At 43.9% G+C, this 24637-nt stretch overlaps 2 protein-coding genes and 1 long non-coding RNA gene across 3 annotated transcripts in view; 2 read left to right on the top strand and 1 right to left on the bottom strand.

Annotated features, from left to right (window-relative positions):
• LOC146305039 (kalirin-like) overlaps window positions 1-10075 on the top strand; it is a 42251-nt gene extending 32176 nt beyond the window's left edge. Inside the window, exons 42-57 of the mRNA XM_084714115.1 lie at window positions 2401-2454; window positions 2549-2652; window positions 2729-2860; window positions 2945-3058; window positions 3338-3408; window positions 3667-3733; window positions 5661-5764; window positions 5885-5954; window positions 6044-6130; window positions 6570-6662; window positions 6765-6815; window positions 7513-7590; window positions 8804-8989; window positions 9075-9246; window positions 9439-9584; window positions 9670-10075. Of these exons, the coding sequence (XP_084570241.1) occupies window positions 2401-2454; window positions 2549-2652; window positions 2729-2860; window positions 2945-3058; window positions 3338-3408; window positions 3667-3733; window positions 5661-5764; window positions 5885-5954; window positions 6044-6130; window positions 6570-6662; window positions 6765-6815; window positions 7513-7590; window positions 8804-8989; window positions 9075-9246; window positions 9439-9584; window positions 9670-9855 (1715 nt within the window). The 3' untranslated portion in view covers window positions 9856-10075. The remainder of the gene's footprint in view (window positions 1-2400; window positions 2455-2548; window positions 2653-2728; window positions 2861-2944; window positions 3059-3337; window positions 3409-3666; window positions 3734-5660; window positions 5765-5884; window positions 5955-6043; window positions 6131-6569; window positions 6663-6764; window positions 6816-7512; window positions 7591-8803; window positions 8990-9074; window positions 9247-9438; window positions 9585-9669) is intronic.
• Window positions 10076-11220: 1145 nt separating this feature from the next.
• On the bottom strand, window positions 11221-13675 carry LOC146305038 (uncharacterized). The gene is made up of 3 exons (XR_014769333.1): window positions 12881-13675; window positions 12717-12798; window positions 11221-12684 (listed from the first exon to the last, which is right to left on the bottom strand). It is a non-coding gene; the product is annotated as an uncharacterized LOC146305038 (long non-coding RNA).
• A 5290-nt stretch (window positions 13676-18965) lies between these two features.
• On the top strand, window positions 18966-24560 carry bco1l (beta-carotene oxygenase 1, like). The gene is made up of 11 exons (XM_084714076.1): window positions 18966-19123; window positions 19934-20062; window positions 20159-20288; window positions 20477-20624; window positions 20706-20853; window positions 21409-21629; window positions 22991-23257; window positions 23344-23449; window positions 23524-23618; window positions 24016-24127; window positions 24260-24560. The coding sequence occupies exons 1-11, from the start codon at window positions 19060-19062 to the stop codon at window positions 24415-24417; spliced, it is 1578 nt and encodes a 525-aa protein (XP_084570202.1). The 5' UTR covers window positions 18966-19059; the 3' UTR covers window positions 24418-24560.
• Window positions 24561-24637: the final 77 nt, after the last annotated feature.

The following is a 24637-nucleotide window of genomic DNA, read 5'->3' as shown; positions in this document are numbered from 1 at the left end:
CACAGGAGACATTTAATGTGGTCACGTTCTTTCTAACATTATTATAATGAAATAAAACTAAATGAAAAACTTTAAAAAACAAACTGAAACCATATTGTGTCCTTATAAAACTAAAATAAAAGAGATATGCACAGGAAGTGTCTTCATTTTAGAATACAATGCTTTTCAAAATAAAAAAAATTTTGCTTACCCTGATAAATAACCTGATAAATACCCGCCAAATTAAAATAAAAAACTAAAACTGAAAAAAATGAAACTGACATTTATGTTTCAATAAATACAAACTGGAATCTGTAACAAGAAGAAACACACACATACACACACACACACACACACACACACACACACACACACACACAGAGTGAGACAGTTGTTTTGGGGTTAAATATTCACCTGAAGGAGTTTCAGACTCAACAGGAAGCTTCAGTTCAACATCCTGACTGTGTGTGTGTGTGTGTGTGTGTGTGTGTGTGTGTGTGTGTGTGTGTGTGTCACAAACAACAGGAGCTGCACTTTAACAGTAAAGTTGTTTTCAGCTCTGCAGTTTATTTACTTCAGGATTTTTTACTTTATTTTAAATTTTATTTATCATTTCTATCATTTTCATTGTCATTTTTATTTTATTCTGAATTCCTTTTGTTATTTTTATTTTAGTGAATTTTATTTTTTGTGAAGTGTTTTAAAGTTTTTTTTTTTTAATTATTTTATTAACAATTTTCTATTTTAGTTCTTATTTTGGAATTATTTTTCTCATTTTTTATTTTATTCTCACTCCCATCCTTTTATTTTCCTTTTTATTTCCATTTATTGTTTTTTATGTATTTATTTATTCTTCATTATTTGGCTTTTTAAATTTTATTTATTACTTTTATCGGTGAGATTTTTCCAGCATATTGAATTTTTATTTGTTTTTTAGACTTTCTTTACATTTTGTTTAATGTAGTGTTTCTCATTATTTTTTCATCATCATATTAGAATTTATATTTTTAATTTTCATAATATTTGTATTAATTTGTATCATATTTTATTGTCAGCAGTGACTAATGTTATTTTTATAAACAAAATGAATCTACATGTTAGCCCCGCCCCTCCGGCCCCGCCCACTGACATTTAGCCCCGCCCCTCCCACTCTGACTCGTCTGTAGTTTCATTCAGAGCCGTGGACTCCGACTCGTCTCTGCGTCCGTGTTTCCGTCCGTCACGTCTCGTGTTTTTGTTTGTTCCTGAACGTACTGATGTGGAAACATGCGGAGGAGCAGAGGTGCATGCTGGGATTGTTCTGCCGTTTGGGGGTGGACTGTGAGAGAGGGAGAGAACGAGCGAGGTAGGGTCTGATATGAGAGAGAGAGAGAGAGAGAGAGAGAGAGAGAGAGAGAGAGAGAGAGAATGTTGGTTAATGAGTGACTGAACAAGGTGACTGTTTAAATGTCTCTCGACCATTTCAGTGAGTGTGTGTGTGTGTGTGTGTGTGTGTGTGTGTGTTGTGTAATAATACTTTTACTTGTAATTACTTGTAAGTATTTTTAGATTGTGGTATTGATATTAAAGTATCCTAGTACTTCTTCTACCACTGCTGTAAACTGTTAAACAGAGAGACAGACGAGTTGAGAGACAGACAGGGACAGGTCAGTGAGGGACGACCTCCTGCAGACTGAACACACACACACACACTCACACACACACACGCACACACGCACACACACGCACACACACACACGCACGCACACACACACACACACTCACACACACTCACACACACACACACACACACACACTCACACACACTCACACACACACACACACACACACACACACACACACTCACACGCACACACAAACACACACACACACACGCACACACACACGCACACACACGCACACACACACACACACTCACACACACGCACACACACACACACACACACACACACACTCACACGCACACACACACACACACACACACACGCACACACACGCGCACACACACGCGCACACACACACACACTCACACACACGCACACGCACACACACACATAAACAGGCCATTAAAATCAGAATAAAACAGGATAAAATATTAAAATAAAATCATTAACACACAAACAGGAAATAAAAATGTCATTTTTTAAATTTACATCAGATCTATAAGATGTGGAACAGGATCTATAAGATGTGGAACAGGATCTATAAGACGTGGAACAGGATCTATAAGATGTGGAACAGGAGTCTCTAGGTTCCTGTCATTCGTTCCATTTCGTCCATTTCATTTTCGTGACGGGAGAACAGAATTAAATTTAACTGTCAGTTTGCAGTAAAGCCAGTTTGACAGTCTGTGAAACATAAAGTTAAACCAGGATTAAACCTTGAATGCAGTCTAAGTCCAGTCTGTCTGTGTGTCTGCAGACTCTGGTCTGTACGGTTCTGAAGGTTCGGGGCTCCAGACTCAGACCAGCCAAAGTGAGACAACAATCATCACTCAGTTTTCCCACCATCTTCATGTTCAGTGAACTCATCATTGCACTGACCACACCTCCTCGCTTCCCTCTCTCAGGTGCCACCTCCCCCACGGTGTATGGAGCAGGCGGGGCTCCAGGGGGCGCCGTCGGCTCCCCGGGGCCGAAACGCAGCGTCTCTGGAACCGGAAACACCCTGAAGGTAACAGCTGGGTAAAATGTACTCGAGTAAATGTACTTAGTTACTTTCAGCGGTGTAACTGTGGCGCTTGTTGCAGCGCTGGTTAACGAGTCCCGTCAGGAGGCTCAGTCAGGGGAAGGCTGACGGACAGAAGAAACCTCCAATCAGGACGAGGAGGCGGGACAACAGGCAGGAGGTGACCACGCCCCTCACTGGCAATGCTCAGACGGTACACACACACACACACACACACACACACACACAGAAAGACACACACAGACACCGATGATAGAGTGAGTGTCTGTTTGTGCAGAAGGCGAGGAAGGAGGAGGCGACACAGAGCGGCGGGGAGGAGGAGCCAGAGGAAGAGAGCCACACCCCTCTACCACCACCCATGCAGATCATCAAAGACCCGAACAACCCTGAGGTGAACAAACACACACACACACACACACACACACACACACACACACACACACACACACACACACACACACACACATTATTGATCCACTGATCATTTTTTCCAGTAATCAATTAGTTGTTTGGGCCACAAAATGTCAGAAAATGGTGAAAACTGTTTATCAAAGTGGAAGATGACGTCCTGTCTCTGTCTTCGTCTCTGTCTGTCTCTATCTGTCTCTGTCTCTGTCTGTCTCTGTCTGTCTCTGTCTTTGTCTCTGTCTCTGTCCGTCTCCGTCTCCAGGCTCTGGACTCGGATCAGGGTTCTAACGAGTCGGACACGGAGCAGAGAAATAAAGCGCTGAGAGGACGCATGTAAGACAAACCGCCATCATCAAACTGTGACTGTCGACTGTGTGAATATTTAATAAAGAGGATCGTTAATTATTTAAATGACAGAGAACGAGTCACGATCGTTAACGGATCTAAGAAGTTAAAAATATACTTTGGGTTCTGCAGGGTTCTCTCCTCGGACCCTTTATGAATTTTGATAAACTGCAGTGACTTGTTAAAAATTAACTGTGTGTGTGTGTGTGTGTGTGTGTGTGTGTGTGTGTGTGTGTGTGTGTGCAGGTTTGTGGTTAACGAGATGATCCAATCAGAGAAGGACTACGTGAAGGACCTGGGTGTGATCGTGGAGGTATGAACTGATTCTTCTGGGCGAGTATTCGGATACAGTTACTGATTACCTGCTAGTAACGTCATCTAATCACAATACTGAAGTAATGTAACTTTATTACTTTAAGTTACTTTTGGATTACCTGAATACCAAATATGGTGAAACTGTTGAGGCTGATTTGAAGTTTTATGAATTGTTTGTCCAGATTTGTTTGTTTGTTTCACACAAAGTTCAGATTCTGAACATTTAGATGTTTTGTTTACATTCAGACTTGTTGTTCAGGTTAGCATTTCTGTGTCGCTAACGTTAGCAGACTAGCAGGTTATTTTTAAAGATAACATTAGTGGTTGGTTTGTGTAGCTAAAATTAGCAATTAGTTTGTTTAGCTAACATTAGCAGCAGTGTAGCTAACATTAGCAGCAGTGTAGCTAACATTAGCAGCAGTGTAGCTAACATTAGCAGCAGTGTAGCTAACATTAGCGTCTGTTCTTACCTGTAAATTTTCAGTTTAAGTTCAGCAAAAACATGATTTCAGGGCAACAGAAGCTGCTCAGATCAAACGAAACTAGTTTTATTGATTGAAAATATAATCTGACAAACTGTCTCTCTGCGTGTCTCTGCATGTCTCTGTGTGTCTCTGCGTGTCTCTGTGTGTCTCTGCATGTCTCTCTGTCTCTCTCTGCGTGTCTCTGTGTGTCTCTGCATGTCTCTCTGTGTGTCTCTGTGTGTCTCTGCGTGTCTCTGCATGTCTCTCTGCGTGTCTCTGCGTGTCTCTGCATGTCTCTCTGTGTGTCTCTGTGTGTCTCTGCGTGTCTCTGCATGTCTCTCTGCGTGTCTCTGTGTGTCTCTGCGTGTCTCTGCGTGTCTCTGCGTGTCTCTCTGCGTGTCTCTGTGTGTCTCTGCGTGTCTCTGCATGTCTCTCTGCGTGTCTCTGTGTGTCTCTGCGTGTCTCTGTGTGTCTCTGCATGTCTCTCTGCGTGTCTCTGTGTGTCTCTGCGTGTCTCTGCATGTCTCTCTGCGTGTCTCTGTGTGTCTCTGCATGTCTCTCTGCGTGTCTCTGTGTGTCTCTGCATGTCTCTCTGCGTGTCTCTGTGTGTCTCTGCGTGTCTCTGCATGTCTCTCTGCGTGTCTCTGCGTGTCTCTGCATGTCTCTCTGCGTGTCTCTGCGTGTCTCTGCATGTCTCTCTGCATGTCTCTCTGCGTGTCTCTGCGTGTCTCTGCATGTCTCTCTGCGTGTCTCTGTGTGTCTCTGCATGTCTCTCTGCGTGTCTCTGTGTGTCTCTGCGTGTCTCTGCATGTCTCTCTGCGTGTCTCTGCGTGTCTCTGTGTGTCTCTGCGTGTCTCTGCATGTCTCTGCATGTCTCTCTGCGTGTCTCTGCGTGTCTCTGTGTGTCTCTGCGTGTCTCTGCGTGTCTCTGCATGTCTCTCTGTGTGTCTCTGCGTGTCTCTGCATGTCTCTGCATGTCTCTCTGCGTGTCTCTGCGTGTCTCTGTGTGTCTCTGCATGTCTCTCTGTGTGTCCTTGTGTGTCTCTGCATGTCTCTCTGCGTGTCTCTGCGTGTCTCTGCATGTCTCTCTGCGTGTCTCTGCATGTCTCTGCATGTCTCTCTGCATGTCTCTCTGCGTGTCTCTGCGTGTCTCTGCATGTCTCTCTGCGTGTCTCTGTGTGTCTCTGCATGTCTCTCTGCGTGTCTCTGTGTGTCTCTGCATGTCTCTCTGCGTGTCTCTGCGTGTCTCTGTGTGTCTCTGCATGTCTCTCTGTGTGTCCTTGTGTGTCTCTGCATGTCTCTCTGCGTGTCTCTGCGTGTCTCTGCATGTCTCTCTGCGTGTCTCTGCATGTCTCTGCATGTCTCTCTGCATGTCTCTCTGCGTGTCTCTGCGTGTCTCTGCATGTCTCTCTGCGTGTCTCTGTGTGTCTCTGCGTGTCTCTGCGTGTCTCTGTGTCTCAGGGCTTCATGTCTCGGCTGGAGGTCAGAGGGATTCCTGAGGACATGAGAGGAAAAGACAAGATCGTCTTCGGAAACATCCAGCAGATCTACGATTGGCACCGCGAGTGCGTCTCACACACACACACACACACACACACACACACACACACACACACACACACACACACTCCCTGACTCACGGTGTGTGTGTGTGTGTGTGTGTGTGTGTGTGTGTGTTGTTTCAGTTTCTTCCTGGTGGAGTTGGAGCGCTGCGTCCAGAATCATGACCTGCTGGCCGACCTCTTCATCAGACATGTCAGTTATTACATCATCAGACAATTAGTGATGTCACTACTGCTGCTGCCAATCAGAGCCTGACTCTGTGTGTGTGTGTGTGTGTACAGGAGCGTCGTCTCCACATGTACGTGGTTTACTGTCAGAACAAGCCGAGGTCAGAGTTCATCGTCATCGAGTACGAGACCTTCTTTGAGGTAATGCTTCATTTCCTGTTACATCACTTCCTGTTTATTATTCTTCAAATTAAACAATTAATATGTAACTTTATTTTCTTTTTGAATTGAATTATTTTCATTTTATTCTGAAAAATCTTCACTTGATAAATAAAAATGATAAAAAGATTTTTTTTAAAAACATGAAGAAGCTGCAATCAGACAACTCGGCCATTTTTAACTGGAAAAATGAAAATAAAGATTTACATTCTTTGAAATAATGGTTCTAAAAGGGTTCTTCCTTAGGTTCTTCCCAGAACTGTTTGCTTCTGAAGAACCTTTTCTTTTTAAAGAAAGGGTTTGTCTTCCATTAGCCTTTCATCTGAAGAAGAGAAGGATTGTTGAAGGGTTCTTTGTGCCCTGATCTAAATGGTTCTTGTGTTCTACATGTCTTTCTGTCTTCCTGTCTGTGTGTCTGCAGGAGATCCAGCATGAGATCAGCTGCAGGATGTCGATCAGTGATTATCTGATCAAACCCATCCAGAGGATCACAAAGTACCAGCTGCTGCTGAAGGTCTGACTTCTTCTTCTCTCACTGTTGGCTCTGTCTCCTGTCCGTCCGTCCGTCCGTCCGTCCGCTGCTTTACGTTAAAGACAAATCTTTCTTTATTCTCAGGATTTTCTCAAGTACACGTCCAAAGCAGGACTCGACTGTGAGGAGATCGAGGTGAGTCCCCGTCCACGTCTCAGAGTTCAGGCAGACGAGGTCAAAGTTCACAGTCGTCACTGAAGATGAAGGGAAAAAGTAAAAGTACAGATGCAGAAGTGTACTCGAGTATAAAAGTACAAAGTAGCTGTCTGTTTTTAGTCTCGTTGCGTCTTTTTTTGTCTTGTTACATCTTAAATCTTTTTGGACTTGTCTCATGTTTTTCGTCTTCTTATGTCATTTAAGTTTTTTTTTGTCTTATTGGGTTATTTTTATTTTGTAATATCACTCTCTACAAACCAACCAAACTCCACTGACAAAATCAGTCATTTTAAGTCAGAAGACAGGAGCTGTTGGTCTACTGCTGCGTCCATCTGTTAGTGTGTTTGTGTTGTTGTGAGACTTTGGTGAGTCTGAACTGCCCTTTTAAAGTCACACAATAACACAAACACACTAACAGATGGAGGCAGCAGTGATACCAACAACTCCTGTTTTGTGAGGTTAAATCACTGATTTTTTGAATGGAGTTTGGTTGGTCTGACAGAAAGGTAAAGTGGTGAAAATAAAGTAAATACAGCGTACACTTGAACTGAAAACGAGTGCAACTGCAGGTGTTGTCATGGTGATGGTGATGTTAAATGATTTACCCAGACGGTGAATCATGTTCACCATCATCAAACGTTTGTAATATTTAACAGCTGTGTGTCTGTGTGTACAGAAAGCAGTGGAGCTGATGTCACTGGTACCAAAACGCTGCAACGACATGATGAACCTGGGACGCCTGCAGGGATACGAGGTACACCTGTCTGTCTACCTGTCTGTCTGTAAACTGTCATTAGTATCTGACTGAACATTGATTAAACATCAGTTAAAACTTTTTTTAAGCTGCTGTGATCAATATTCGTATATAAATAATTGATCAGATGTTAAAGTTTTGCTCCAACTTGTGAAAAATTGTCACTCAGTTTTTATCCTCTTTTAGTTCCTGGTGGTGGTTTTCCTCTCACAGCTGCTTATTCATGTCAAAATAAAAAAAACAGTTAGTGCAGCTTTAAAACAGCACTGACAAATTACCTTCCAGAAAAAGACTCACCTGTCTGTCTGTCTCTGTCTGTCTGCCCGTCTGTCTGCCCGTCTGTCTGTCTGTCTGTCTGTCTGTCTGTCTGTCTGTCTCTGTCTGTCTGTCTGTCTGTCTGTCTGTCTGTCTCTGCCCGTCTGTCCCTCCCTCTGCCCGTCTGTCTGTCTCTGCCCGTCTGTCCCTCCCTCTGCCCGTCTGTCTGTCTCTGCCCGTCTGTCGCTCTCTGCCCGTCTGTCCCTCCCTCCGTCCGTCTGTCCCTCCCTCTGCCCGTCTGTCTGTCTCTGGCCGTCTCTCTGCCCGTCTGTCTCTCTCTGCCCGTCTGTCCCTCCCTCTGCCCGTCTGTCTGTCTCTGCCCGTCTCTCTGCCCGTCTGTCCCTCCCTCTGCCCGTCTGTCTGTCTCTGTCTGTCTGTCTGTCTGTCTGTCTGTCTCTGCCTCTGTCTGTCCCTCCCTCTGCCCGTCTGTCTGTCTCTGTCTGTCTGTCTGTCTGTCTGTCTGTCTGTCTGTCTCTCTGCCCGTCTGTCCCTCCCTCCCTCTGTCCGTCTGTCTCCCTCCGTCCGTCTGTCCCTCCCTCTCTCTGCCCGTCTGTCTCCCTCCGTCCGTCTGTCCCTCCCTCCCTCTGCCCGTCCGTCTGTTTCTCTCTGCCCGTCTGTCTCTGTCTGTCTGTCTGCCCGTCTGTCCCTCCCTCCCTCTGTCCGTCTGTCTGTCTCTGCCCGTCTGTCTGTCTCTGTCCGTCTGTCTCTGTCCGTCTGTCTGTCTCTGCCCGTCTGTCTGTCTCTGCCCGTCTGTCCCTCCCTCCGTCTGTCTGTCTGTCTCTGCCCGTCTGTCCCCCCCTCTGCCCGTCTGTCCCTCCCTCTGCCTGTCTGTCTGTCTCTGCCCGTCTGTCCCCCCCTCTGCCCGTCTGTCCCTCCCTCCCTCCGTCCGTCCGTCCAGGGGAAGCTGACGTCTCAGGGGAAGCTGCTGCAGCAGGAGACGTTCTGTGTCTGGGAGCAGGACGGAGGAGTTCTGTCTCGCAGTAAAGAGCGCAGAGTTTTCCTGTTCGAGCAGATCATCATTTTCAGTGAGCTGCTGCGTAAAGGATCTAACAACCCGGGTTACCAGTTCAAGAACAGCATCAAGGTCAATACGCCTGACTGGACGCACGGATCTGCGCTCCACTCATCCCGACTCCAGAATGATGATGTTTATTGTTGTGTGTGATCAGGTGAGCTACCTGGCGATGCAGGACGGCGTGGACGGCGATCCCTGTAAGTTTGTGCTCTGGTCTCGGGGCTCGGCGGAGCGCTTCACGCTGCAGGCGTCCTCCGCCAGCATCAAGATGACCTGGGTGGACACGATCGCCACCCTGCTGGACGCCCAGAACAACTTCCTGTCAGGTGAGTACGTTCGTGCGCTCCTCCTGTTTTCACATGTGGACCTATTTTTCAACGAGTGATCGACCTGGTGATCATTTTTCTACTAATCGATCGGTTGTTTGGTCCATAAAGAAAATGCTGATCAGACAGATTGTTCGTTTCCTTTGATCTGGTTTTGTTGAATCTTATCTGATCCTGGTTCTGTGTCCACAGCTCTTCAGTCTCCCATTGAGTACCAGAGGAAGGAGGGCGGCATCTCAGTGACCCGCCCTCTGTCATCAGGGCGACCGCCATCGGCCCCGCCCACACCCAACGGCCACGCCCCTCAGCCTCCTCCTGAGAGCGAGCAGGACGACCAGGTTTGAGTCCGCCTTCCTTGTTTGAGTTTCAGAGCTCAGATGCTGCTGTCCATGTCTGACGCCGTGTGACCTTTGACCCCCTCAGGAGCTGGTGCTGGTGCTGCAGGACTTCGTGGCGGTGCGGGAGGACGAGATCTCGGTGTTCCGGGGGGAGAAGGTCCAGATTCTGGCGTCCAACCAGCAGGGTCAGAGTCTAGTGTACCGGCCGGCGAACAGCGACTCACCGGCCGCCGAGGGCTGGGTGCCACGCAGCGTGCTCAACACACACTGACACACACACACACACACACACACACACACACACACACACACACACACACACACACACACACACACACACTGACAGCAGGGTCAGAGTCTGGTTTACTACGACAATACACACACTGACACACAACCATGCAGACTAACAGGGCCAGAGGCATGCTGGGAAATGATTTTATGATGGTTTGTTCAGTGTTTTAAGATTCTGACGCAACACAAAATATGTCAAACCTTCAAGTTCAAGAAAATTATCAAAAGTCTCATTTTGGTCGTAACTGTGTTTGTTTAGGAGACACAAGCTGGACAAAGACGAGATCTGATTTTGAACGTCCTCTGGGTTAGAATGACCAATCAGAATCGAGTATTTAACAAAGATAATAAATCACAATTTCCTAAAACACAAAATATCTTTAATTTGTTTCTTTTATCAGACCGACACCAAAGATTTTCACTTTATCGTCACATAAGAAGGAAAACTTGGCATTTGTGCTAAAATTGTGATGAATCAGTAATCAAACTATTGAGAGCCGTTCCATCAATAATCAAACTGTTTTCTTTAGCATAATGTAATCTGATTACTGTCCCTTAAAGACAGTCCAGAAAAGCTGGTTAGGATGGAGACACGTGCAGAGAAATGATTGAACACGGCGCTCTGCTGCCCCCTACAGGCAGGGACGGAACATTACAGACAGACTCACCCAGCCAGTGTTCTCTGGACTTTACTCTGTGAAGGAACCAATCAGGGCCTCGTTTCCCAGATCCTTCGTAGCGCTACGTGCGTCGTACGTTGTATTTTAAGGTCTCCCTTAAGGTTGTCCCAACTCTGGGAAACAGCCCGTAACCTTCAGGGAGACCTTAAAATACAACGTACGACGCACGTAGCGCTACGAAGGCTATTTCTGATTAGAGAACTTTCTGCATCACGTTCACACAAACACAGCCTCACTGTGAACCTGGAAAAGTTCTGTCAGAAATATGAACTTTGAGTCTCCAGCATCATGAAACTGTCGAGCAATTATCAATAGTTATCAATAATCACTTATATGGACAGTATTTCAGCAGCTGTTTGGCTGATTTTGACAATATTGACAGTTATTTCTGACATTTTTTTAATGTTCACAGTGTTTGTTTAAACAGGAAGTAGCCATATTCTAACTCCTGTGCAGTTTCACTCTTAGAACAAACGGCACGGTTCTCCTGTTTAAAACCTGTTCCAGGACTCAGGTTCTACTTGTTAGACATATTTGATTTGTTTAATCCTCCATTCTGTCTTTATTCAGCCACAGTCGTATTCGTTACTGCGCTCTGTTCCCTCCGAGTGTAAAATGTTCCCAACAGAACTGTGTCCATAAGTTATCTGTGCAATCGATTTGTTCTAAAGCTTCTAAACTTCATATGAATTTTGAAAATGTCAGAAATGAATTCAGTGTCTTCAAAAACCTCCAAAATGTTCCAAAATGTTCCAAAATGTTCCAAAATGTTCCAAATCAGTCAAGCAGCTGCTGAAATATTAGTCATTATGCTAATTCATGCTAATGATGCTAATTATCATCCCGTAGTTTCAGAATGTTCAGGAGCCAAACTTTACATTTCTGACAGGAAACAAAATCATAAGAAGTCAGAGGTCATGTCCCGACCCTTCAGATTCATCGTGCGGCCCATTCCAGGGGTCCCGACCCTCATATTGCGACACCATCCATTCATAAGATCCTGTTTCCTAACAAACCTCATGCCCTGATTACCTGCACACACACACACACACACACACACACACACACACACACACACACACACACACACACACTCCCAGCAGCAGGTACTGTTAATCTCCTCCCTCCTTCCTGGTGCTTCAACATCCAGCCAAAACACACCTCCGTCCTTGCCTCGTCCAATCAGACGACGCCGTCAGGCCGGCCTCCAGTTTACTGCCCTGAGCAACCAATCGCACTCTGATGACATCACAAACTGTGTCCTGTGTGGGTCAGTTGGAGGGAGACCACATGACCACACCACCACCATCATCATCATCATCATCCATCATTGTCAGTAACAACAGACTGGGACTCCAGGAAGCTGTGGTTGCCTAGCAACAAGAAACAATTTAAAAAAACATAAAAAGAAAAGAAGAAATGAAAGCTTCCTGAGACCCATCAGCCAATCAGAACTGAGCTCTCTGCGTGTTATCCTGTTAATAGTGTGTATAAACAGACTGAGCACACACACACACACACACACACACACACACACACATATACATATATATATACACACACACACACACACACACACCACTGCTATGATGAAGATGATTAATTATGATAATTAAGAAGAATAGAATCTGTTTTTCACCTCAGTAGAAAAAAAATGTTCATGTTTGTGTGTCAGAGTGTGTGTGTGTGTGTGTGTGTGTGTGTGTGTGCACGTGTGTTTGTGTGCGTGTGTGTTTTTCCACGGACAGTTAGGTGGTGTCCCGGTGTAGCGTTGCCATGACAACTCGTTGTGTTTTGCGGTGACACCCGTTTTTTTTTTTGTTGTTGTTGTTGTGGTTGTTTTTGTTTTTTGTTTTGTTTAGCAAGCCAGAGCCACCGCCACCATTGCCGCCGTCCCTCCACCCTCGCTCCACCGTTACCATAGCAACTGGCGTGGGCGCCAACATGGCGGCCTCGCAGCGGGCTCTGGCTAGTCTCTGATTATGCATCATCTTGTTTCTGTATATAGACCAGACCTACAACTGCTACTCCACTAACTGTGGACACGGACGCCGTCTGTCCCTCCGTCCGTCCGTCTGTCCGCTAACTCCACCTACTGTGACCGTCTGTTTCTACTAAACGCTCTCTACCTGTCTCTCCACCTCTCTGTCTCTCTCTCTACCTGTCTCTCTCTCTCTCTGCCTGTCTCTCTCTCTCTCTACCTGTCTCTCCACCTCTCTGTCTCTCTCTCTACCTGTCTCTCTCTCTCTCTACCTGTCTCTCCACCTCTCTGTCTCTCTCTCTACCTGTCTCTCTCTCTCTCTGCCTGTCTCTCTCTCTCTCTACCTGTCTCTCCACCTCTCTGTCTCTCTCTCTACCTGTCTCTCTCTCTCTCGGACCTGTCTGTCTCTCTGGTGCCATTCTCAGACAACACCCCGGTCCTTAAGGAGCTACCAGCCTGTCAGGTGCATGAACGTAGGGGGAGGGGGCGGGGCCATGGGCGGAGCCTGTGCACTGTGAAGGGTGTAGGGAGAGAAATAGCAAACTATAAAAGGGTTCTAGGTGGAACGCTGCCTTCAAGTGGAACTCATCAGGTCATAATTTGAAAAACCGAGGAGGTCGAGTTAAGAGCAACACACAAAAATGTTTGTCAGGTGTGTTATCATGCAAGATGTTTATATTAAGACAGTAACTAAGTAAAAATACTTTGTTACTTCACTTGAGTATTAATTTTACTGACAACTTTTTACTTTTACGTAACAATATGGAAAACAACATTAGAGATGTGACGATGAAAAAGACCAAATAAAATTTAAGTAAAAGACTCAACAAGACAAAAACGTCATTAAATACTTAACAAATAAAAAATGATGTAACAACAAAAAAGACAAAACATTTCGGTAAAATCAGATCAAACTAGACGTAAGAAAACAAAAACTACGTAAAAGAATAACAGAGATAAAGTGATATAAGATGAAACGTCTGAAATATAAAAAGGTTCTTGGTAGAACTAATTTCTCTGATTGTTCCACATGAAGCAGGATAAGAACACTGCTAGGAGAACGTCAACGGTTTTGTCTTTTTCCGTTGAATCTCAGTACAGGAACCAATCAGCAGCTGATCAAAAGCTCCAGAACAGTTGAGTTCCTGAAAACGTGTTTAAAGTCCAACACGCTCAGACGCTGAAGATGAAGCAGCTGATGCGTTTAAAGATGTAAACATCTTGTATGTTCAAACACACGAGGAACAGCTGACCGGTTCTCCTCACAGACGTGTGAAGGTTCGTCTCAACGATCCACATTCAAGATTAAAACCGTTGATTTTGTTCTAGCAGACATGTTGGCCGGTGTGTGTTGCACTTAATGTAGATCAGTGCCGCCCCCGTGTCTCATGGGAGTTGTGGTCATCAGCAGTTCCTCACATGTAAACAATGTTCACACCAACATCAACTAGTCTCATAAATAAAAGCTGTGTATCCAAACTGGCACTGAATCATTCAGAAGTGCCTGAACAAGCAAACAGACATGAACATCATGGGTTTAGTGTTTTACTGACAGCGCAGTATTTTAACCTTCATACAACCAAACTCTGCAAACACAAACTTGTCTTAACAGTCCGACGGCGTCAACTCTCAAGTCGTCTTTCCCGTCCCAACAGAACATGAACACGGTTAAAAAATGGACACGTCTTTGTTCCCTCTTCAGGAAAGGAAAATGATTTTGTCTTCAACCTGTCAGTGTTGTGATTGGGAATGCAAAAAAAAAAAAAAAGAGGTAACGTCAGTGGGGTCCAAGAGTTTTTAAAAACTTCAGCAACCAGTGAACTCGGAGTGCACCAGAAGGATTTAGGATAGACTTTAGTGCACTACAGAGGGTGCAAGAAGGTGATGGTGCACTTAGAAAGGTGAAAGGAGGAAAGGAGTGCATTATGAAGAGTTTCTCGTGCACTACGGAGGGTACAGGATGGAAGGTAGTGCACTCTGAAGAGTACAGGGTGCAGTGATGAAGATTTTAAGGTGAAAGTGGCACACACTAACACAGTGCACTTCACAGGCTTTAAGTGGGAAGGTAGTGCACTAAGCAGGGTTTAGGGTGGAAAATAGCACACTATGGAGGGCCCAAGGTGGGAGGTAGGGCACTATTGCAGGATGTAGCATTGGAAGCAGTGCACTATGAAAGGTTTAAGGTGGAATGTAGTGTACTATGGCAGGTTTAGGGTGGAAAATAGTGCACTACAGAGGGCGTAGGGTGCTGTTTGAGACCTAGCCTTGTTGCTGATTGGCAAACTCAACTAACCAATCAAACAGTGTTATTTGTACAGAACTAACAGCTGCTAACTGACTGCTAACAGCTCTCTGTCGTTGTTTGTAATAAACTTCATTTTTCATCCAAAACTGAATGTGGCATTTCTTCTTGGATTCTGGATCCAGTTTTTTCTCTTCATCTTTTAACGACACTGCATTTATCCCTGAAAGGTTCAACATGACGGTTCAGTCAGTGAGACGGTCTGCAGTCCACGGTTCAGTCAGTGAGACGGTCTGCAGTCCACGGTTCAGTCAGTGAGACGGTCTGCAGTCCACGGTTCAGTCAGTGAGACGGTCTGCAGTCCACGGTTCAGTCCAGACCAGACGAGTCAAGAGGTCCAAAAGACGGAGCTCAAGTCTGAGCAGGCAGCTCCGTCTGTGAAAGACCTGGTCTAAAGAAAAGACTAAACATGGAATGAGAGTCTGTTGGACTGAACTGTTCAAGGACAAAGACAGAAGTTCATGTTTAGAGGTTTTGAGTTCAATCCTCAAGATTTCTGACGAGTTTTGAAGTACAACACCTGAAGAGAGTCTCCTGAAGCTGAAGCTGCACCTGCAGTTACACATTTAAATAGTTTTCATGTTTCAAAGGAACATGAATATTAAATATTAAAGAAGACCTGAGTATTATCTGAGTTACTGTGTAAATTATTTTTTCTCCAAACTGAAGTTGAGTTCATTGAAATGTAACAATAATTTAAGTGACAACATGATCAAAGGTTGAAGAATGAATAATCCGTCACAAACACACAGAACCACTAAACTCACCTGTGAGAACTGGAGGAAGAACATCCACCGAGCTGACAACTGACAGCAACTGACAACAAACCATCTGCTCCCGTTTGTGTTGAAGCAGATGAAGGCGCTGACTCCGCCTCTCCTCCAGAGCCTGTCGCCGCTCCACGTCCCGCTGCTGAGGCTCCTCCTCCTCCGGTCGCTGTCCTGGACTCCTGGACACGACTCTGAAGAGGAGGAAAAGTCTTCACAGGTTTTCACTTCTGGGGTTTGTTTTCAAGTGTCACACCTACATGTGGAGTCAACAACAACAACATCAACATCAACATCAACAACAACATCAACATCAACATCAACAACAACAACAACAACAACAACAACATCAACAACAACAACAACAACAACAACAACAACAACAACATCAACAACAACAACAACAACAACATCAACATCAACAACAACAACAACATCAACATCAACAACAACAACAACATCAACAACAACAACAACATCAACAACATCAACAACATCAACAACAACAACAACATCAACAACAACAACATCAACAACAACAACAACAACAACAACAACAACAACATCAACATCAACAACAACATCAACAACAACAACATCAACATCAACAACAACAACAACAACAACAACAACATCAACAACAACAACAACAACAACAACAACATCAACAACAACAACAACATCAACAACAACAACAACATCAACAACAACAACATCAACAACAACATCAACAACAACAACAACATCAACATCAACATCAACATCAACAACAACATCAACAACAACAACAACAACATCAACATCAACAACAACAACAACATCAACAACAACAACAACAACAACAACATCAACAACATCAACAACAACAACAACAACAACAACAACAACATCAACAACAACAACAACAACAACATCAACAACATCAACAACAACAACAACATCAACAACAACAACATCAACAACAACATCAACAACAACAACAACATCAACATCAACATCAACAACAACATCAACAACAACAACAACAACATCAACAGGTGTTTTCAGCCACAGTCAGTTTTCAGTGTCAGAGTCAGAAACAGATCAAACTAAAGTTACAGACTGTCTGTGATTCATTTCAAATGTTTTCTTTGGTCCAAACTGATGTCAAAAGAGACAAACTCCTGAGAGTCGAGCTGAGTGAAGCGTTGAGACACTGATCAGTGATTCAGTGAATGAATCTGAGCTCCAGAATTTTCTGATCTTGATTTCTGAATTTAATCTAAATGTTAAATCTGTATCTTGTTGAGATATAGATTTAACATTTAGATTTAATATTTCATTTTCGTTCACATATATCAACATTTTTAAATAATTTATGTCTCAAATGTGTGTAAACTGAGCTAAATGTGAAGAAAATGAACTAAATATTGAAAATATATCAGTTTGAAAACTGTAATCAAGTTTTTACATTTGGAACCACATATGTTCCATCTTTCAATTCAACTTTAACCTTCAACTTTCTCAACTTTTTTCATGTTTTCTCCTCAAAAATCAGAACTTTCAGTCTTCGGTCGATGATGAAGATGAGATGCAGATGATGTAAAAACCAGATCTTCTCCTCTAAAGCGTCGTGGACACACTTGATTCTATAGATTATAATTTACCTTTGATTAAATAAAACCTGCTGTTCTTTGTGTTCCTCCTCTGTGTGACAGAACCTCTGAGCTCGACTGTCTGCTCCACCAGACCCGGCTGTTGGAGGACGGTTTGGTAGACGAGGGGTCCGTGTCCCGTCCTGGTTCTCCAGAGACAGAAGGTCATGGAACAAAGTTTTACTGGAAACTGAGTTCAGTAGATGAATTAGACAGTTGGACCTGCTGTGATGATGTTCGATCAATAATCATGATTACTGTGGATATAAAGTCTGATTGGGTAAAGTCACATATAGAACAGTTCAGAACATTTAACACCTTAAAGAACCGAGGCGTGGAACAGTGATTAGTCTGTGCTCTTATCATCTGTCGTTATGTAATGCAGCGTAACAAGTGTGTCATGATGTCATAAACTGTAATAACACTGAAGCTTGAGACGACATATGGACTCTGTTCTCTGGTGTCAAAGACGTGTTCTCTGAACAGAACCATCGAGAACCCTCGGGGTCACAGTGAAGGTGAAACTAAAGGAGCGGGTTCTGATTCTTTGTGTTGTAAAGGTTCAGCGTGTCTCACTACAGACCTGAGATCTGATCAGCGAAGCTGTAAAACAGTAAACTAATTTAACCAATTACAGAGTCACAGATAAAACCTGAAGGCTGAAGGTCAAAAACACACGACGTCATTATTATCAAATATTAACATTTGTTTTTTATACTGAAAATAAAAGAAGATGAATTGAAACTTTACTTATTGATTTTTGTATATATTTGTTTTTTTCGTTGCGTTGGTCAGTTTAGACTCTGCATGTTGTTTATTTATTGATTTATTTGAATGATTTCGTGTTTATCTGTTTTTCTTGTTCATGATGAATGTTTTCAGACTGATTTAATAAATATTCATTAACTTGATAAAACATGTCGATCAGATGTAAAAATACAATCATCACTTTTCATGAAGACTGAGGAATAAAACAGAAAATGTTTTGTGAAGGATGAAGACACGAGACGATCAGAGGACTGATAACAAATCAATCAGCAGTGATTTATATGATCAAATAATTGTGTTTGTTTGTTTTCTGACATTTTATAGACAAAACTGAGAAACTGATCTGAGATGAATCGAGTTCTTCAAGTCATTTTAAATGAGAAATATAAGATTTGTTTGCAGCCACAGTGAGAATACTTTGATATACTGACATTAAAACAAAGTTTGTGCACAAAATAAGTTCATATTAAAGTAAAAGTTACAGAAGTGGAACATTAACTGTTGACGTCACAGATCCAACATCATCTTTTTTTAAATATAGAAATGTGAACAGAAGGAATCAGAGTTGATTTGATTCTATATTCTGATTTCACAACCTGCTGCCTGTTATCGTCTCTTCACTGATAATCAGAGTCTTTATGATCAGATTCAGGTTCAAGGATTCATCCTGCTGCACTTCAGTGTGTCAGCAGTTCACCTTCAAATTAAAATCAGTTTAGATTTAAAACACAGCAGCTGATGAGCGAGTCTCAACTGAGAAACTCTGTCAGGAAAAATGACTCTGAGTAAAAGAACCGAACTCCTGTGAAAATGAAATCTGCTCACTTTTAAGTAGGTCAGAAACCACACAGGCTTTTATTGTGAAAAGCAGAGCGAAGTCCAAAGCAGGGCGGTTATGTAACGACCACAAATTTATGTCTCATCACGTAGACGTTTTCTACGGCTTCATAAGATCAGCCGCTGTCAGTCTGTGTGTTCAGTCTGAGTGCTGAGGACCTGCACCGGTGCATCCTGGGAAATATCTGAAGTGTGTTGGTGAAGAGAGAAACGGCATGCAGTCGATATTTGGGAAAAATGGATCAGAAACTCCAGAGCCGGTCAAAGCTCAGGTGAAAGGTGAGTCCGTTTAAAACTGATACTAAACTCAGATCAATATAAATATTTAATATCACAATAAAAAATGTTTCTGATGATTTCTACTTTAATATAATAACCTTATTCATTGTTTATGTTATTTAATAAAACATCAGTTTTTGCACATGTTCAGGTCACAGCTGCTGCTTTTATCTGTTTTTATTAAAGAAGAGAAGATGAACTTTATGTTAAAAGGAAAAACTCTTTTTTCTCGTCTTTTCTTTTTTTTTTTTTTTTGGTATGTTTTTATTTTGGAGGATGAATTGACGCCCTGCAGCACTTTTCCACGATGTTTGAATCTTCTACTGGAACCATCTCTGGAATTCAAGAGATAAAAACACATAATGTTTCATAACGAAGCTCAGATAAACGTGTTGTTAATCAATGACTTTAAAGAAACGGCTTGTTAAACAGAAATAACTGTCTGCTGTTCCTGCTTTTATTGAAATAAACGGTGTGAAGATCAGACTCATGAAACGTTTGAGTCAGTTTTCAAGCAAAGATAAAAAATATCAACAAATACCAGATGATGTTCTGCATTTCTTTGTCTTGTATCACAGTATTTTTGGACCGTTGGACGTCTCTTTGGACATCGTGCATCACATGAATCAGTAATGAGAATCTGTCTGTGTTTTGATTGATGGTTTTCATGTTGAAACTTTTCTATCTCATAATTAAATCGTGGTCAGCAGTCAGGCGTTCAACGCTGCAGGACAACACTTTTCAGGTTCAGTGTGTGTGTGTGTGTGTGTGTGTGTGTGTGTGTGTGTGTGTGTGACCTTTGACCTGCAGGCTCCGTCCCGTCCTGGTTGCAGGGCACTCTGCTGAGGAACGGGCCCGGCCTTTTCTCTGTGGGCAACTCCGAGTACAACCACTGGTTTGACGGCATGTCGCTGATCCACAGCTTCACCTTCGGCAGCGGTGAGACGCTCCGGATCGTTCTGTGATGATCCGCCTGTGAGGAAGTGGAGGATCTGGTACCTGGTGCTGATGTTCACGGACGTGATGTCGTTTCAGGTGAGGTGGTTTACAGAAGTAAGTTTCTGAAGAGCGAAACCTACAAGAGGAACATCAAGGCCGACAAGATCGTCGTCTCCGAGTTTGGAACCATGATCTACCCAGATCCCTGCAAAAACATCTTCTCCAGGTACAGACGTTTCAGTCCATCCAGTAGACGTGGACATCTGTTTGAGTCTGTTCAGATCTTTAAGTCTGTCCAGAGTGTCCTTCCCTTCAGTCTTCTTTAGTTTTTGTCTTGTGGTGTCGCACGGCTGCACAGCGAAGTTCGTCCAGGACACAGCGTTTTGTTTCACATGTCTCTCACTCTGTCACCAGGGCCTTCACACACCTCTGCAACGTCATCCCCGACTTCACCGACAACAACCTGGTCAACATAATTCGCTACGGTCAGGACTACTACGCCTCCTCAGAGGTCAACTACATAAACCAGATCGATCCGGACACCCTGGAAACTGTCGGCAGGGTACGTTAGTCTCCGTCCGCCTCCTGGAACACAAATACTTCCTCAAACTCATCACATGTTCTCTGTGAATCCAAATTCCAGATTAACTACAGGAACCATATCGCTATTAACTTGGCGACAGCTCACCCTCACTATGACAACGAGGGCAACACCTACAACATGGGCACCGCCATCATGGGCTTCGGTCGGCCAAAGTACGTCATCTTCAAAGTCCCGGCTGATGCTTCAGGTTGGTTGTTTAACTTTCTGCAAAAACCAGGGAAGAAGACAGTTTACGTCCACAGGAAGCTCCAGATCTCAGGTCTTTATCTAATCTACCAAATCAATCTGAGTCCAATTCATTTAAGTCACAGAAATAAACTTTATACCTCTAAAGTCTCAAAGACATGAGATTGGCAGCGTGACAGACGAACACCACAGTTTCCTCACAAATGATGTAAACAGGAAGTGTGGTTTCCCGTTTTCAGATTAAAGCATCAAGAAGATACGACACGGTTATTCTGAGCCTCTATCATGAGAACGAAGTGGTGATATTTTTAGGAAAGTTTGGTTTCATAAGAATAAAGTTGATATTTCCTGTCTTAATATTACATTTTAGATAAAACATCCCATCATGAGAGTCAAAGACTAATCAACAACACATGAACAGTTTTAGAATTTAAAACTTAATAAAAGGCACCAGGAACGTGTCATAATAATAATAATAATAATAATAATAATAATAACAATAATAACAATAATAATGATAATAATACTTAAGACTATTGAGTTGTTTTTGTTTCAGATAAAGAACACAAGAAGTCGGCACTGAGGAAAGTTCAGCAGGTCTGTTCCATCCCGTTTCGTTCCACCCTGTTCCCGAGTTACTTCCACAGCTTCGGCATGACCGAAAACTACATCGTGTTTGTGGAACAGCCCTTTAAACTGGACATCGTCAGACTGGCCACCGCCTACTTCAGAGGGGTCAACTGGGGAAGCTGCCTCAAATTTGATAAGGAGGACACAGTAAGTTCCTGCTTCCTGTAACTGTTGACAGGAAAATGTGTTTCCAGCCAATTAAAAATCATCCATCCATTTTCTGTAACCACTTATTCCTGAAGGCTGCTGGACTCTATCCCAGCTGTCATTGGGCGAGAGGCGGGGACAAGTCGCCAGTTCATCACAGGACTGACACACAGAGACAGACGAACACTCACACTCACACCTACTGACAATTTAGAACCACCAGTTAACCTGCATGCATGTCTGTGGACTGTGGGAGGAAGCCGGAGAACCCAGAGAGAACCCACACAGACACGGGGAGAACATGCAAACTCCACACATAAAGGCCCCGCCCCAGCGAGTCGGGGGATCAAACTCAGGACCTTCTTGCTGTGAGGCGGCCGCGCTGACTGCTGCAGCACCGTGACTAAAAATCAAAATAGAAAAAAGAACCTTAAACAGTATCAGGTTTATACGTCTGCATTCACACAAAAAACTGAAACATAAAAACGACAAAGAACGAGACACTTTTTTTTTTTACCACCAGGACGCAGAGACTCATACAACAATTCTGAATTTGTCTCAGTCTTACAAACAAACCACGCAGTCGAGGCACGTCCTGATCTGCCAGATGTCACCCATGACCCTCTTCTGGCACCAAGCGAAGTCTCGCCGTCTCGCCGTCTCGCTCTCATTTCCCTCCTTATCTTGTTGTGCTCAGTTGTGTTGCGCTCCACCGCCACGTCACTCTGACCCACTCTTCCTGTCAACGCAGGTTTGTCATCAAACACACAATCATACACTGAATCAGGATTATTGTTCCGTTGCTTTCACACAGTACAGATATAAATCTCCCACAAAAACTGTTTGTTGCCACTTTTGTGTTTTAGGTCTCATTAAAATCAGTCGCACACAGAACTGTCCAAGTTATACAGTGTTAGTACACACAAAATACTGCATAACGCTGTTATCAAGCACGATCAGTTCAGGTGTGATATCAGTCCCATTTCCAGGGGCAACAAGATAAATGGGATGCACCCCTGACAGCAGGTGAACAGTTCTTCATGTGTTCCAAGCGGGAAAAATCTGAGCGACTTCAGGTGTTTTTGGACCAAACAGTTCTCATTTCCAGGGTTCCTAAGGAGCTTAAATTATACTGACGAGCAAAACTGATGGTGAGATTTTACAAACGTGGGGTGTTCCTGCGGTCAGTACCTACTGACAGTGGTCCATGGAAGCACACCTGGAGGAGCTTTGGCAGGGTCAGTGATGCTTGTGGCGAGGCCGCCTGGTTCTCCACAGACGAGCTGCTGTTGCACAAACGCTCTCTGTAGGAACGACAAAGTAGATCGATGTTAGAACTGTTCTGTTCCTTTCCTTCACAGACTTTGTTCCACGTCATCAACAGAAAGACGGGCAAGGCAGTGTCCACTCGTTTCTATGGCGACGCCATTGTGGTTTTTCACCACATAAATGCGTACGAGGCCGACGACCACGTGGTGTTTGACCTGATTACCTACAAGAACAGCAACCTGTACGACATGTTCTACATCCAGAACATGACACAGGAGACCAGCAGCTTCATCGAGGCCAACAAAACCTTCTCGCCGCCGGTCTGCCAGAGGTTCGTCCTGCCGCTCAGCGTCCACAAGGTACAGTCACACCCAAACACCAACGTTAATTCAACCTGGATCAGTTTATGGATTTTACGGACAGTTTCTGTTCGTGTGTTTTCAAGGAATCGCCCAGAGGGTCCAATCTGGTGACTCTGACGGACACGACGGCCCGGGCAGTGATGCAGGAGGACGGCGCCGTCTACTGCCAGCCAGACACTCTGTTTGAAGGTTCGTTATCATTATTACCGCCTGTCTGTCTGATTAATCCTCCCAAACTAACGAGTGCGATTCCTCCTCCTCAGGTCTGGAGCTGCCAGGGATCAACTACAAGTTCAACACTAAAAAGTACCGATACTTCTACGGCTCCAGGGTGGAGTACTCTCCTCATCCCAACAAGGTGACACACCTCAGACACACCTGGCTGATGTCACCACATCCACAGGAAGGACAATGACACTGTCTTTATCTCCTCAACACATTTAGAAGTTGTTTTTAAGAAGAATTTAATAATAAACACAATTTGCAGAAAAGTTGTGTTTAGAGAAAATTGCAAGTTCACGCAGAACTGGTTGAGTTTTTAGCCGATCAGCTGACTGCTTATAATTAAATTATTATAATTTGTCTTTTTACTGGTTAAAATACTGTGAGTCACTGCAAACACGAGAGGTTCTTCCTCATCATCAGGTCAACATGAACACCTGCAGAACTACAGACACATTTCAGTCTGGACCAAAGTGGTGGACAAATGTGGCTAAAAAGTGACTGACGTCAACTTTCATTTTACCGTCTGACAGATCGCCAAGTTTGACATCGTCACCAGGACGCACGTGGAGTGGACGCAGGAGTCCTGCTACCCTTCAGAGCCGGTGTTTGTTGCGTCTCCGGGAGCAGTGGAGGAAGACGATGGTGAGGACTTTGCTCTGTCCACCAAACCACAGCGACTCCATCACTAATTTTTGCTTCACACGTTTAAAAACAACTGAACACTTCAGGATTTCTGCTCTTTGTCATGACTGTTTGTAATTTTCCTTCTCGTAGGGGTGATCTTATCGTCTGTCGTCTCTCCGGATCCAAACATCGCTCCGTTCATGCTCGTCCTCGACGCCAAAACCCTTAAGGAGGTCGCTCGAGCCACCATCCCCGCCAGCGTCCACATCGACCTTCACGGATACTTCATCCCCGCTGCCACCGTCTGACAGCCAACACGTCGCCTCCGTTTATTATTTATTCCTTTATGTAAACTCTGTTAAATTCTGCATCTATAATGTTTTGTTTCTTTTTATATTTTTGTCTTTATGCACTCTACAACAGGTTAAAGGGACTATTTAAAGAAGTGTCGCGAACATGAGCTGAAGACCTTCACACCTTTGGTTCTACGACATTAAACACACCAGTAAATACCATCAAGTAATGTTA

Source organism: Lutjanus erythropterus, chromosome 24 (genome assembly GCF_056507025.1).
Source record: "Lutjanus erythropterus isolate fLutEry1 chromosome 24, fLutEry1.hap2, whole genome shotgun sequence".
Classification (NCBI taxonomy): Eukaryota; Metazoa; Chordata; class Actinopteri; order Lutjaniformes; family Lutjanidae; genus Lutjanus; species Lutjanus erythropterus.
Note: the sequence above shows the minus strand (reverse complement) of the source record. Positions and strands in the feature narration are given on the sequence as shown.